Source organism: Pyxicephalus adspersus, chromosome 2 (genome assembly GCF_032062135.1).
Source record: "Pyxicephalus adspersus chromosome 2, UCB_Pads_2.0, whole genome shotgun sequence".
Classification (NCBI taxonomy): domain Eukaryota; kingdom Metazoa; phylum Chordata; class Amphibia; order Anura; family Pyxicephalidae; genus Pyxicephalus; species Pyxicephalus adspersus.
Genome location: NC_092859.1, coordinates 122,729,454 through 122,743,810, shown reverse-complemented (window position 1 = coordinate 122,743,810; position 14,357 = coordinate 122,729,454). Strand labels below are relative to the sequence as shown.

The following is a 14,357-nucleotide window of genomic DNA, read 5'->3' as shown; positions in this document are numbered from 1 at the left end:
TTCTTTACCCTTTGATAGTAGAACTAAGGATGACACTCTTGTGGACCAAGGCATCGAACGCTTTTCTAGACAGCACCTATAAACAGCCACTGGAATAGGAGCTAGTATATCTTTAAACGTGGAATAGAACTCGGCAGTTATGGTGTCACGATACACCACTTAGGATAAGCATCAAAAATACAATTGTATTCTTAATAAGAGGTTTCAGGATCCATAGTAAGGTCTTGGCTGGCCAGTATAAAAGATAAAATTAAAGCACATTGCTTGTCAAAGCATGTCAAAGAACATTTGCTGGGAAATTTGATGGTGTGGATGCACTTAAATAGCAAGCAAGTGGAAAAACATATCTTTGCAATTTAAAGGAAAGGAAAAAGAGCAACATCATTCAACATTTTTACTTCTGCACAGAATAAAGAGCAATGTGTTGTTACTGTGACAGAACTGACTCAAATGTTCCATACTGTACACAATCATTATGACTACCTATTATCTCATTGTTCAAACAAGTTAAAAAAGAAGTCATTCAACAAATGAAAAAGTGCAAACAATCATGGTAAAACCATAATTCACATATTGTTTCTTATCCACTGAAGAAATGCAGAAAAGTTCTGTTACTTTGCAGTGGCTACAGATGCTAATAATGAAGACAATTAAAAATATTTTTCTTTAGCTGTTTAATGTGTTTCTAACAAAAAAGGTATTTTCTACATAGCACTGCTACATGAACTGAATAATGTGTTCATTTAAATAAGGTCTTTAATGAGTTTTTATGAAGTGATAAATATGTTAGTGAATTGAAATCCTGAATTGACTTTGCTCAAAAAGATTACCACAAAGTTATTTGCCACGTCGCAACACATTGGCTAAGTCTGTTTGCAACAGTTGAAAGACTACTTTTTAATTGGCAATTGAAAGAGAGCAGTTCTGTCATCCAGGTCTTTAAAAAAGATCAAGAAGACATTTTAAGTGCAGACCTTAGCTAAGGGTTTCCTTACTTTTTTTTTTTTTTTTTTGCACAAATTTTTTTTATACATTTATTTTTTTCTCAAACTCTATAAAAAGTTTGGACAAACAACAAGTTAAAATAATTATTTTTTGGCTTCAAAGTCAACAATGCTTCTCGTAGTCCCAAAAGATTCTCGAACACAAGCAAAAGTTTTATTGTAGAGAACTATTAATGTGCTTTAGTAAAGCAAACATTTTGTTATGTTTGAATTTTACTAAAGTTTCATCAAAAGGTTTGTGGAATTTTGAATATGAAAGATATGGAATGTGAAGAATTATATAGAGAATTTTGTTTGCTGAACATTGCAATGCCAGTGATAAAATAAAAGACAGACACTTCTTGTGCTGCAAAGTGGCTAGATTTTTTTCCAAAATACCGAAGTGCCATTGCTGCTAAAGGTTGTACAGGCAGTCCTAGCTGTTCCATATAGCAATATATTTGTGTATTGAATAACCTACAGACCAATGAAAGAAACAGGCAAAGATACAGTAAAATGTGAACTGTGCATGAGCTCTAATTTACTGTACGTTTCTTCTGATTTCTATGATGTGGCATTAAAAGACAGCTTACTTCTGAAAGCAGCGGAAATAAACTCCCAATATTTTAAGAAGTATAACCTGACAGTAACAGCAGTTTATCAGCTTGAAAGTGCTTGAAAGAGGAGAAGCTAAAAATGCCTCTGGATACAAGTTTTATATATATATATATATATATATATATATATATATATATATTTTTAGACAGTGATGCCAGGAAGCCGCAATGTTGCAAATTTGGTGGTGGTCTCCTGTCAATAACTGTGGATAAGGGTCTGTAGTCTTAGAAACTTAGTACTCACTTCACTATACGTAAAGATCCACTGCTTAACAGGCAAATTCTGAACAAATCCAGGGCTATGAATAAATTGGTTTCCTTTATATTTAGTGCCACCAAATGATTGCTTATCTTTCCCCTACTCCTAATTTTAGAGATGTTTTCTATTTAGTTCACTGGAAAGATGAATAATAAAAAACTGACAACTATTATCCTTGATGAACTTACAAATCTGGTCCCAATGTATTGAACACATTGGACATTGAAAGATGATCCTATACCTTGTAATGGCTAACATGTACAACCTTTGCCTGAATTTACAACATTACCTCTGATCTTCCTGGATCTCTTTTTTTCTTCTCCCCTGGAACTGAACTTTTCAAATTTGAAAACCTATTGAGTAGGCCCATTTGGCCCATAAAACAGATTTGTATGCAAAACATTTAGATTGCTATTAAAATTTGACTTGTTCAAGCTCGGCTTTAGTTTGGCTTTATAATTCCGTGGAAGCCTCCATGCCATCAGAATTTCATGATCTGTAGGACACCCAGTCGTGGAAAGCAGCCACCACCACCAATACAGGACACTTAGCTGAGCAAAGCAAACACCATCTCTGCCAAGACACTTAGCACCGGAAACCAGCCACCACTCGCAAGACACTCAAGAGGGAAAAAAGCTACCACCACCAATATACTCAACAGCGAAAATCAGCCGCCACCACCAAAGTACTCAGAAAGGAAAAATAGCTACTGCCACCAATACACCCAGCAATGCAAAGTAGCCAGGGCCATCAGCGGAAAGCATCTGCAGCACCTACCTTCGAGACACTCCGCAGTGAAAAACAGCCATTACCAGCCACCACCATCAGCAGAAAGCAGCGGCAGACAGCGCCACCAAGGTCCTCAGCAGGTAAAAGAAACCACTGCCACCATGACAGCAACCGTTTACCAGTCTTGGGCCCAAAGGACCTATTAACTGCAAGTATCAGCTGCAAACATTTTATTTGATTCAAATATATACATATATATAATTATATATATGTATATATATATATTTATATATATATATATATATATATATATATAAGGGCATTTCTAGTGGTAATTTAAAATTGGAAAAGCAGGGACATGTACAACAGGTGATCTAAAAGAGGTAACCTTGGCAGAGTTGTTTGGATCTGTGTGCTAAAGTTTGCATGCTTCAGGCGTCCCTGTAATAAATTCAGCCCAGTTTCCACTGCTTCTAGTAATGCAACATACTAAGTGTACTGCTAAATACACTCAGTGGTGATTTACTGGAGCATTACAGGTTAAAAAGATGGTGCTTCTTTTGTAATAGGTATGTTATCATTTCTCATTGAATACCAGATGAGTTCTGTTTATCTTGTTTATCTAGATGACTTGTTTTACATGAGTGTTTAATCATGCCTGCTATCTATTTTTGCTCATGTTCATTGTTTTTTTTCCTTTGTCTGCATCCAACTCTTGCTACTCATAATATTACCTTCTCCAATTATATAAAGAACTATAAAAAATATGTGATTATGTGATATGTGATTTCTATGTGGCAAGAAGGTCACACGCCTTAAAATTATCCATGTTCATTGTGAAAGGTGAGAAAGGCACACCTTTTAAAAAATGCCAACTATGTGGTTACATTTTTTTTTGGCTGGGAAGGTGGCCACCTTAGGCAGGCCACACAGATTATTTGTTTCCAGGCCTAAAACCATTTATTATATGTGAAGCTAGGAGTGCAGGTCGGGCCCACCATTGGGATCTTTTTGGATGGAGCTACATTGTCAGAAGTCGTTCAATTGGAGGGATGTCATTAAAGCAAGGAAGGGGATATCTCCCTCATGAAGTGAGGTCAATAAAAACCCAAAAGAGGAAGGACATTGCTATACAAGACGTGTAGCACAAAAGGATATACTGCTCCCAGTAGGAGTCAGTCAACATGTATACAGGGAAGGGGGGAGACTAATGAGCTTCTACATGTAAACCTTATCATATCTACTTGGCAGGTTTGTCATAAAACATTAGGAGGTATTGTAAAGACCTTTAGGGTTCCACTGCATAGCCCTATTGAAAAAAGTTTTGTAAAGGGGAAGGGTTCATTTTTGTGTACACATAACTATATATACCTATATATTCTTTAAAGAGTTGGCTCCAAGCCTTTTGTATTTATTCCAGTGGTTTAGTGAAACGAAAAGTAGTGATTTGTTCCAGCATTTAGATACTAACTTAGAAGCATTTAAAAATAAATTTTCTGGCTTAGCTTGACTTTATTATGATGAGGCCTTTAGCCCACAGCTTTCTGTACAATGTGCCTAAAATAGGGAGTAAAAGATGTTTTCTTCTTCTGAAATCATGTCATGGTCATTTCAAGCAACCCTGTATTGCAAATATTTTCGGGTAAAGGAAAGGTCTGCGTTTTGAATTTAGCAATGGCCAGTCTAAGTTTAACACATAAGATAAGCATAAACATGAGTGTGCTTTTTGTACAGGATAACATCCAATGTAAAAGTGATTTATGAAGTTGGGTAACCAGCAAGCAAATGTGGAGCTTTTTTGCAAAAATGTGCAACCTGTTGAAGCTCAAAGAAATGCTTTCTTAGTTGCTTAGTTGCCAAAATTAAATTGACATTACATAAGGTTTTTATTACCCTTTCACAGGCCCAGGTTACACATTGGTTAATAATTTAAGTTCAGGTAAAGTTCAAGAACATGTTGTTGCTAAAAACCTAAATAAAGAAATTGGGTATCTGACTAGGAGACTTTATTTAGCTATTTCAGGTTTACAGCCACCTAATTAATGCTTATATCTGCTTGCCCAAGGCTTTAAATGAGTTGAGGATGTGATCTTGATTTTGAAATTTTAAACAATTTTACTTGCATATTTTTTGGCAGGAAGATTTCTAATTTGATAGGGATTCTATTTTGTCCATAGATGCTGGTAAGCCATGTTTTTTTCAGCAATATGGTAAAATCATTTATGTACTGCCCCTTGGGTTGCTGGATGGGTTGCTCATGGTTTATTACAGCTTTTGTAGTTGCCTTCTAATATTTGTGGTGAACAGTTTTAAAAAGTCTTTCCTTTCAAACTGATTATTGTTTATTTCATTGTTAAACATGATTTATATAGCGCCAACATATTACGCATCGTTGTACATTAAATAGGGGTTGCAAATGACAGAGGAATACAGACAGTGACACAGGAGGAGGAGAGGACCCTGCCTCGAAGAGTTTATAATCTATAGTAAGGGTGTCTTATATGCTTTGATCAATATTTCTTTTAAATCCTCACATGTATTTCCCTATCTCAATGTCTTGAAATGTTTGCAACCTAACATTTGGGGTAAAGTTGGTTAAATTTCCAGCATCTTAGTATTATAGCAGATAATTTATCCCTTTTTCCACTGGCAAAGTTCAAAAGCTTGCTGCCAGGAGTAGACAAAGCTGGCATACCTTGTCTGTCCGTTTAAAGTTACTTGATGAATGCATTAATAATTCCTTAGTTCTGTCTACATGGGGAAGGTATTTGGCAGCATAGGAGGCTTGGTTAGCATTTTTAAATTATTTGATAATGTTTCAGCGTCTAAATCTAGGGTAATGATTCTAAAGTAATGATTTAGAATTACTCCTACTCTCACATTCATGAGTGTTAGTCAGATCTATCCTTTGTATTGCAGTTACAAAATTTTCCGTGTTTCAGTTTTTTTTAGTGCGTGAAGTGATGAAAGGTTTTCGTAAGTAAGTTTTTTTTTCCCGGACAGTAGTGAACCCATTACACTTTAAATGCTAACAGACTAATGCCATGCCACATCTGCTGTTTGTTTTTCCTCAAATAAGGTTTTACCTTTATATTGCCGTGTTTTGTTCTTTATGCATATCTGTATTAGTCCTCTTGAATAATGGAATTCATTTTGTTTGTCTTCTATGGCGTTTAATTGGAGAATAGATTAGCCATGGTTTTTATTTTGAAAAACAAAAAATAATAATTGGGTAGATGGAGATGGATACATATGAGAGCTAGTCAATATTTTTGTTTTTCCATTTGGTCCAAATTTTTTTGTTGCTTTGTGCTTCGTGGTTCCCTCATCTGCTGACTATTGATCACTAAAATTTAATATAGTTTGATTTCAGGAAGTGTGCTCATCATATAATTTTGTCTTTTGTATGGATTTTGTCTCATTCCTTGAGAATTGGGGGCCTGATGTAATAGTTTTTTAAGACGTAGATTAGGCTTGATTTATAAACTATGAATATGCAAATTTAGGCTTTATCTTCATTTCAACACTTTCTTTTGATTTAGGCATGCATTAAGGAAAAGTATTGTTGTTGTTTTTTTTTTTTTTTTACAGACCCAGCTGGTTCTTTACATTCTTCTTGTTGGAAATTTGGGTTATCTTTAAATTTTAGATATTTTGTTAAGCTTTAAATAAAATCTTTATCACTTTGAATGAAAATGTTTTGAGTAATGTTTAATAAACTGATATTAAAAAAAGTTGTGGCCACTTTGGTTTTAGAAGGCTGTTGTTGTTTTCCCAAATAAAGGATTGGTTGTTGTGTAATATTTGTGTAATATTTGCTGGCTTTAATCCCATGTTGGATATATGGGCACAGGATGTGTGGAAACATGGAGTCTATTTTTTAATGTATTCGACAGCTACAGGATATAAAACAGATTCTAATGTTATGACATATTTGCTAGAATAAAAAATTAGGATTCACCTAATTAATGAAAAATAGAGAAAATTGCAAATAATTCTCTATTATTTTATATGTGAAAAGGGGTCTTTTTTTAACCAATGACTGTGACATTCATTACACATTTTCTGGTGGAGAATCTTCCAGGTCCATGTTTTTTTAAATTGCAGTGATCGATTCACCACCAGAAAATGTCATTGAATGTCATATTCACTGCCTTACAAGTAGTGATTTCTGAATATAGAGTATTTTATTTCCATATGAGAAGGTTTAAGACCCACTGATTGGGTGCCTGACAAATATCTGAGCAAATAATTAGAATACTTACATTAGGAAATTTCTCAAGGAGTTTAATGTAGTGATTTGTTTGCCAGTATACAGAAAATAAACATGGAGTTTCAGTTTGCAATATTGTTGTCAACATATACAATATAAAAAAAAGACCCACCGTCTTCATGAGAAATGCAAAGTAATGTGAATATTTCAATAATTCTGGAGCATTGCTCCACAGTGTTGTTAAGGTATGGATTGAAAAATGTTTTAAAATATTTTACAAAATGTAAAAAATAAACATGTGAAAAAAGATTCCATATATTCATCTATATGGCACGGTATTTAGTTATGTTTAAAAAGATATTGTTTGATCTACCGAGGTAGTATATGGAATGAGGAATCCAAACTATGGTAATTTTACTCAGATAGTGATTTGTTTAACAAAATGTATTTCTTTACTCAATACAATCTCCACCCAAAGCAATGTACTGGCTTTGCTTAAAAACTTGTATTCTAAAAAAAAGAAAAATTATGACCAGTGATACAGAACTCATCAAACTGACCAAAGACTGAACAACATTTAAAAAGATGAAGAAGTATGTTCTGTTTAGTATGAGCAATAAAGAAAGAAATGACCCCATTGCTTTTTCCATGGTGATCCATAATGACATTGAGATGTTTGAGAAATTATTAGGATCAATTTATGCTCCTCAAAATATTTACTGTGTGCATGTAGATCGTAAATCCCCAGACACTTTTCATCAGGCTGTGCGAGCCATAGCTTCTTGCTTTGACAATGTGTTTGTTGCATCCAAGCTGGAGTCGGTGGTATATGCTTCATGGTCACGTGTCCAAGCTGATATAAACTGTATGGAAGACCTCCTGAACAGTACTGTAGAGTGGAAATACCTTATCAATACTTGTGGAGCAGATTTCCCATTGAAGACTAATGCTGAAATGGTTACAGCATTAAGTTAGAGTCTGAAGCACCACCTGCACCTAAAAAAGCAAGATGGGAATACCACTGTTAGGAAAGATCAACCACCCTTAAATGTACCTATTTACTGTGGCAATGCATATGTTGTTCTCACCAGGGAATTTGTGAAATCTTTGATAGAGACTTTGCAAGATATTTTATGAACTGGGCAAAAGATACATACAGTCCAGATGAGTTTCTCTGGGCTTCACTTCACAGGGTTCCCTGGATTCCTGGATCGTTCCCCCAGCACCCAAAATATGACACATCAGACCTGATTCCACAGGTTGGTGAAGTGGGGAGGCCATGAAGGAGACATAAATCATGGAGCCCCTTTTTCTCCATGCACTGGGCAACACAGAAGAGATGTGTGTGTGTATGGATCTGGTGATCTCCAATGGTTGCTTCAGCAGCATCATTTGTTTGCCAATAAATTTGACCCACAGGTGGATGATCATGTCATTCAGTGTTTGAAAGCGCATTTAAGATTCAAGTCTATTTAATATATACTTAGTATTATTATTTAATGCATTTGATTACTAAATACTTTTGTTAAATTAAAAAAACTCATGAGACAAATTCCAGTCCATCTAATCATGCAAAAACATTCCTTATGTTTCCTATTAAAATGCTTTGCAGTAGGACAAATCATTCATTTTGAATGAGCTGCTAACCGAATAAAAGGACCAAATAACACACATGCATGGTTTTCTGATACAACCCACCACAGTGCACTATCCCTGGTGGAAAGTATGTGTGCAAAAGTGGCTGCTTCCTAGACACCTTAGCAGTGAAGTTCTCCTGGTGCCCCTTATAAGCTGATTTTAATGGAGCCCTATGCAATCATACAGGTCACTCTAAAAACCTGCCCTGCCTCGTTTTACCAGAATGCACAAGAATAAATCCTAGGATTTCTTGGAATCCTTGTGTATAGCATTAATGTGTGTGTGATCATGGGCTACAACACAGATAAACTCACCTTATTCGATGGTCCAATAATAATAATAAGAGCCTCTGTCATCTCAAAATGCACTAAAATGTGGGCAGACAATTCCATCAGGATCACATGGTGGCTGGTCCAGCCATAGTTACAGTGTTTGGTAAATAGTTACATATTTAGTCAGTCATATTTGGTCACACAAGTCCATTGACTTCCACCAAAATGGACTGCTTGTGGACAGAGTGACCCAAAAGTTAGTGCAGTTATGCAGTTTGTGACAAGAAATGGCAACAAGACATGATTGGAGTGGTCTCAGCTAACTGCTCATTACACCTGGAAGTGGCTAGGTAGAAGATAACAGGACGTTGAAGTAAAAGGATCACTGTGCTAACAGATATGTGAAAAAAAGAGCCACAGATATTTTAATTTAAAAGTGTCTGACGCTCAGACATATGGCTGTATCACTTTTTAATCTATTAAGAATAAAGAGAGGGTAATTGTATAAGAATGTTCAAGTGAATTGGGACCTTTTAACTCAAAAGGGTGTAATAAAATATATAAAACTACAGATCTGTACATACACCCATACAGACCTCATTAGCAGCTATATACCAATATAAATATAAAAACACATACATTTTTGGAAAACCTGAAAACATCAATGTATGCAGTTATGTGTTTATAAAAAAGAAAACACATTTTACATTAATATGATTTAGTAGGCTTGGTATCAGCCATGTAAAACAAGCAGCACTCAGAGGGTAAGAGGTTGAACCAACATGGCAGCCAGTCAGGTGTGCTGCACCCCATATAAGCAGGTGGGGAACAGGCAGAGAGAACATCAGGGGCAGAGATAAAAGGGCTGATACTACTTCCCAGTCCAATCACAGGCTGGGGATGGAGAGGAGACCATATACTGTATAATTTAGAACAAAAACAGTAGAAAAAGTCAAGATACCAACCTGCTCTTCTTTCTTGAAGGGCTTCAGCTATAGTAGAATTGGGTAGACAGAAACACAGACCGTTGTGCTTTCTCCTTCTCTTTTGCTTTCTCTTACTTTTCTTTTTTGGAGGCAGTCACAAATGTAGTGGTTGTTAATACTACCATTGGTGGGATGATATACACTGCATTGGCAGAAGTCAGTGACGTAAGCAAAATAAATATATTTGACATGATTGTTAATGGTATAGCTGAATCTTTCTCCATCTGTGCCATTCCCAACTACACCATAGCTTGAAGTGTTAAGGAACTATAGAGGAGCAATGTGATCCTTGAGCACATGTATGAAGTGAAGCATATTACTGCAGTTAGAATTGTTTTGTAGTTTTGATTTCATAGCAATAGTCAATGAAATGTATACATGTTTTATGGTCTAGATCAGTGTTTCTCTAACAGAGTTCCTCCAGAGGGTGGGTTCCTTGAGCAAAGAGCAGTTTGTGACTTCCAGGTCAGTTTTACTGACACTAAAGATCTTTTTGGCTGTATATGTGATATTCTTCCTATTGGCCAGCAATGTAGGAGGTATTTTTCCCACTGACTACCATAATAATGAGCTGTGGGTATAGTAATTATAGAAGGGACCTGAAAGTTATTTCAAATCCCTCCACCCCCATTTTAAAAAGGTGAAGAAACACCAGTCTATATTGTAAAAAGTGGTCCTGTGTACAATGTGGGAATAATAGATCAATCAACTTTTTATCTGTCAATAATTGAATCTGCCTTTTTACAAACCAAAGTAGGAATGAATTAGGTTTGTGCAGCAGATGAAGCCTTTGTTTTAGACAAAAAATTGCTAAAGCCATTCCTGCAGAAGACTTTGGGCAAAGAGGGCAATATTTCCAGCTACTTGTAAACCACTTCAGAATTTATCAAACAGCCATAAACGTGCAGATGGAGAAAGTAGACCTGGTGGTGTTTGTTTGACGTATGTTTTCCAACTATAGCCATCAGCACAACATATGGTCTTCTCAAATAATGTTTGTGAAAGAATGATGCAAGGAGAATGGAGGGCATAGTGTTCAGGGTTTGCCTACCTGAAGCCTGCTGGCCCAATTAGGCAATAGAAAATCTTTAGTATCTGCATCGTTTTAGTTTGAAAAAAATTATTGTTACAATATAAACATAGGAAAATTGGTGCACAAAAGTAAATGTAGACAATAACTTATAAAAAGTTACGTGCAATATTTTAATGAGCCAGGAGCTGTGGCCTGGCAAATAGCATGACGGTATAGGTTTATGATGTAAAACGGAAAATGTGTTGATGATTATGCCATTTGTCATTCAAGTCATTTAATTGTACTTTCTGTATTTTAGTTTCTACTCCAGATAGCAAAATTGGTGTGTTATTGGGGTTATGCATTTCAAATGCAACATTTTGTGTTCTCAGAAAGTCATACTTTTATCTCTGCTTTTTTTGAGAATTACTTCTGTAAAGTTTGCAGATGGGGTATTATTTAGTGCTATCATTACTGATGGGAGCTTTGTTCTCTGTCTCACTGGGTGTTAAATTTGATAGACTGTTAGTCCCCATCATCTGCTCCAAGGAACAGGAAATCTCTGTAAAACTTTCAGGTTATTCTACTTTTTCTTGATATCTGTATGTACAATTTGAATATTTCCATACACAATGAGCCTAATTTATCAAAGCTCTCTATGATTGGAAAAGATAGATTATTATGGTTGATCCAGCAAACCTAGAATAGATCTAGTCTAAGATTAGGAACATTTTCCAAATATTAGCAAATTATTATGAGAAATCTATTCCGGGTAACCCAGGTTCACCCATGATTGTCTTTCTTTTTCAGTCTTGTCTTAGAGAACTTTAATAAATCAGGCCCAATGGTAATGGGTTTTTTTTGCACAGCTCAACCACTGCATCATATGTCTTTTTTGTCTACAACTTTACTTTCCATCTGTTTAAAAAAAAAAACTATTGTGAAAAGTACAAAAACAGACCACTCATGTGCAGCAGAGGGGCACAAACATTTGTGCCTAAACAACTATGTGATGTAACACACCACACATCTTTTCTTACTGTGATGCTGCTCAATAATACTACTGACTGTAGCCATGTCTCACCAAGGTGGCATGATCAGGATCACTGTGACATAAAAACTAATTAATGAGAACAATGTGCAAGCAAAACTGACAATACATCTTATGATTGATGAAAAGCCTGCTTTTTATGCTTTTCAGAGCATAACACAGACTTTTATTGCAGAAGAACAAAAGGGATGTATCATTTTTCTTAGTGATTGTTCACACTTTAGGATTCCAGTACTCTAATATTTTTTGGCAATCCTCCGTTTGCAAATGACCAAGTGGGGATGACCACTGTCATTTCCTTTCGTAGAGGAAGCAGCAGGGGTGCCTCCTGCTTGTTTTTTTCCTACCCTATCCATACAACTGACTAGTGCTGTATGTACAGTATTCATTCTACTGTGCCTGGAAAAGATTCCAAAATATTGTTTCCAGTAAAAACATTTGATGCCTGTATCATGCTATAATTTATTTGGATTAGTTCAGTAGAATGTAGGGCTGTAAAAACCATCATTAGATAGTGGAATTTATGAAGCAGCCAAGACTTGAAAAGATTGGAAAAATATTAGCTATATGCTGAAAACCTGAAAAACTGGTTCTATATGAAAGATAAGACTGCCTGCTGCCTATATGTTGCTCAGTTGTAAGTCATCTTGCAATTACACCCATGTCACATGCCTCTAACCAAGCTGTCTCATTCTTTTTGTTGCAAGATTTGATGTAAGGAAGGAGGAAGGATTAACCTTAATGGCAATGCTTGGCTCTTTAAGGAAGATGCTTTTGCAGCTGATTCCATATCTGGCTTGTGGGTGCATTATATTTTTCTGTTATGTTGTCTTTCAATATTCATCCTCAGGCTGTGACCTGGATAATGCCATACAAACTGGAGATGTGAATATTGCGCACTGTCGGGATCACTACTACAAGGCTTTAAACTTGTCAGCCAGTGGTAGAAAGAACTGTACTAAAATAATTGAAGGCGACTTGGAAGAGGTAAGACTGACTTTACTTGAAAACTTCCATATTAAAAAAAGAAAAGTTATGACGAATGATACAGAATACATCAAACTGACCAAAGACTGCACAGCATTTAAAAAGATGAAGAAGTATGTTCTGTTTAGTATGAGCAATGAAGAAAGGAATTACCCCATTGCCTTTTCCATGGTGATCCATAATGACATTGAGATGTTTGAGAGACTATTAAGATCAATTTATGCTCCTCAAAATATTTACTGTGTTCATGTAGATCGTAAATCCCCAGACACTTTTCATCAGGCTGTGCGAGCCATAGCTTCTTGCTTTGACAATGTGTTTGTAGCATCCAAGCTGGAGTCGGTGGTATATGCTTCATGGTCACGTGTCCAAGCTGATATAAACTGTATGGAAGACCTCCTGAACAGTACTGTAGAGTGGAAATACCTTATCAATACTTGTGGAGCAGATTTCCCATTGAAGACTAATGCTGAAATAGTTACAGCCTTAAAGTCATTAAGAGAGAAAAACAGCATGGAGTCTGAAGCACCACCTGCACATAAAAAAGCAAGATGGGAATACCACTTTGAAGTTAAAGACAACATTGCAAGGACTGATGTTAGAAAAGGTCCACCACCCTTAAATGTACCTATTTACAGTGGCAATGCATATGTTGTGCTCACCAGAGAATTTGTGAAATCTTTGTTTGATTTAGACTTTGCAAGAGATTTTATGAACTGGGCAAAAGATACATACAGTCCAGATGAGTTTCTCTGGGCTTCACTTCACAGGGTTCCCTGGATTCCTGGATCGTTCCCCCAGCACCGTAAATATGACACATCAGACCTGATTGCACTTGCAAGGTTGGTGAAATGGGGAGGCCATGAAGGAGACATAAAAAATGGAGCCCCTTATTCTGAATGTACTGGGAAACACAGAAGAGATGTGTGTGTGTATGGATCTGGAGATCTCCACTGGTTGCTTCAGCAGCATCATTTGTTTGCCAATAAATTTGACCCACAGGTGGATGATCATGTCATTCAGTGTTTGGAGGAACATTTAAGGTTCAAGACTTTTTATGGAAATAATATGTAACAGATTCTTATCCACTGCCTATTTAACATGTACTTAGTAATAATACTGAATGCATTTGATTAGTAAATACTTTTAGTAAATTAAAAAACCATATCAGACAAATATTGTATGTAATTTATTCTCAAGCCCACTGAGAAAAGAGCAGCCCATCTGATCATACATTAACCATCCTTATATTACCTATTAAAATGCTTTGCAGGCAAGGCAAACCATTTTCTAAGAATAGGCTTCTAACTTACTACATTAACCAAATACCACACATGCATGGTTTTCTGATACAACGCACCACAGTGCACTATTCCTGGTGCACTGCACAGAAGTGGCTCTCTTCTTGGCACCTTAGCAGTGAAGTTCTTCTGGTGGCCCTTAAAATTTGATTTTACCAGCGTCCAGTGCAATCATATAGGTGATTTAAACTAAAGACCCACCTTGTATTACCATAATGCATAAGCCTAAATGGGCCCTTATAGTTGGCCTTCCTTATTATAAGTTTCACTAACTTACACAATCACAAGGTCAGAATTGTGGTTTAGTAA

The 14,357-nt window shown here is 36.1% G+C and overlaps 1 protein-coding gene and 1 pseudogene across 1 annotated transcript; both read left to right on the top strand.

Moving 5' to 3' along the window:
• Positions 1–7,371: 7,371 nt before the first annotated feature.
• Positions 7,372–8,277, top strand: LOC140322176 (beta-1,3-galactosyl-O-glycosyl-glycoprotein beta-1,6-N-acetylglucosaminyltransferase 3-like; annotated as a pseudogene).
• A 4,599-nt stretch (positions 8,278–12,876) lies between these two features.
• Positions 12,877–13,821, top strand: LOC140322529 (beta-1,3-galactosyl-O-glycosyl-glycoprotein beta-1,6-N-acetylglucosaminyltransferase 3-like). Its single transcript, XM_072399086.1, has one exon. It carries the CDS (start codon positions 12,877–12,879, stop codon positions 13,819–13,821), a length of 945 nt encoding a protein of 314 aa, XP_072255187.1.
• Positions 13,822–14,357: the final 536 nt, after the last annotated feature.

What these genes read in the sequence shown, in the direction of transcription:
- LOC140322529 (XM_072399086.1), top strand. Translation starts at nt 12,877, where the DNA reads ATGAGCAATGAAGAAAGGAATTACCCCATTGCCTTTTCCATGGTGATC.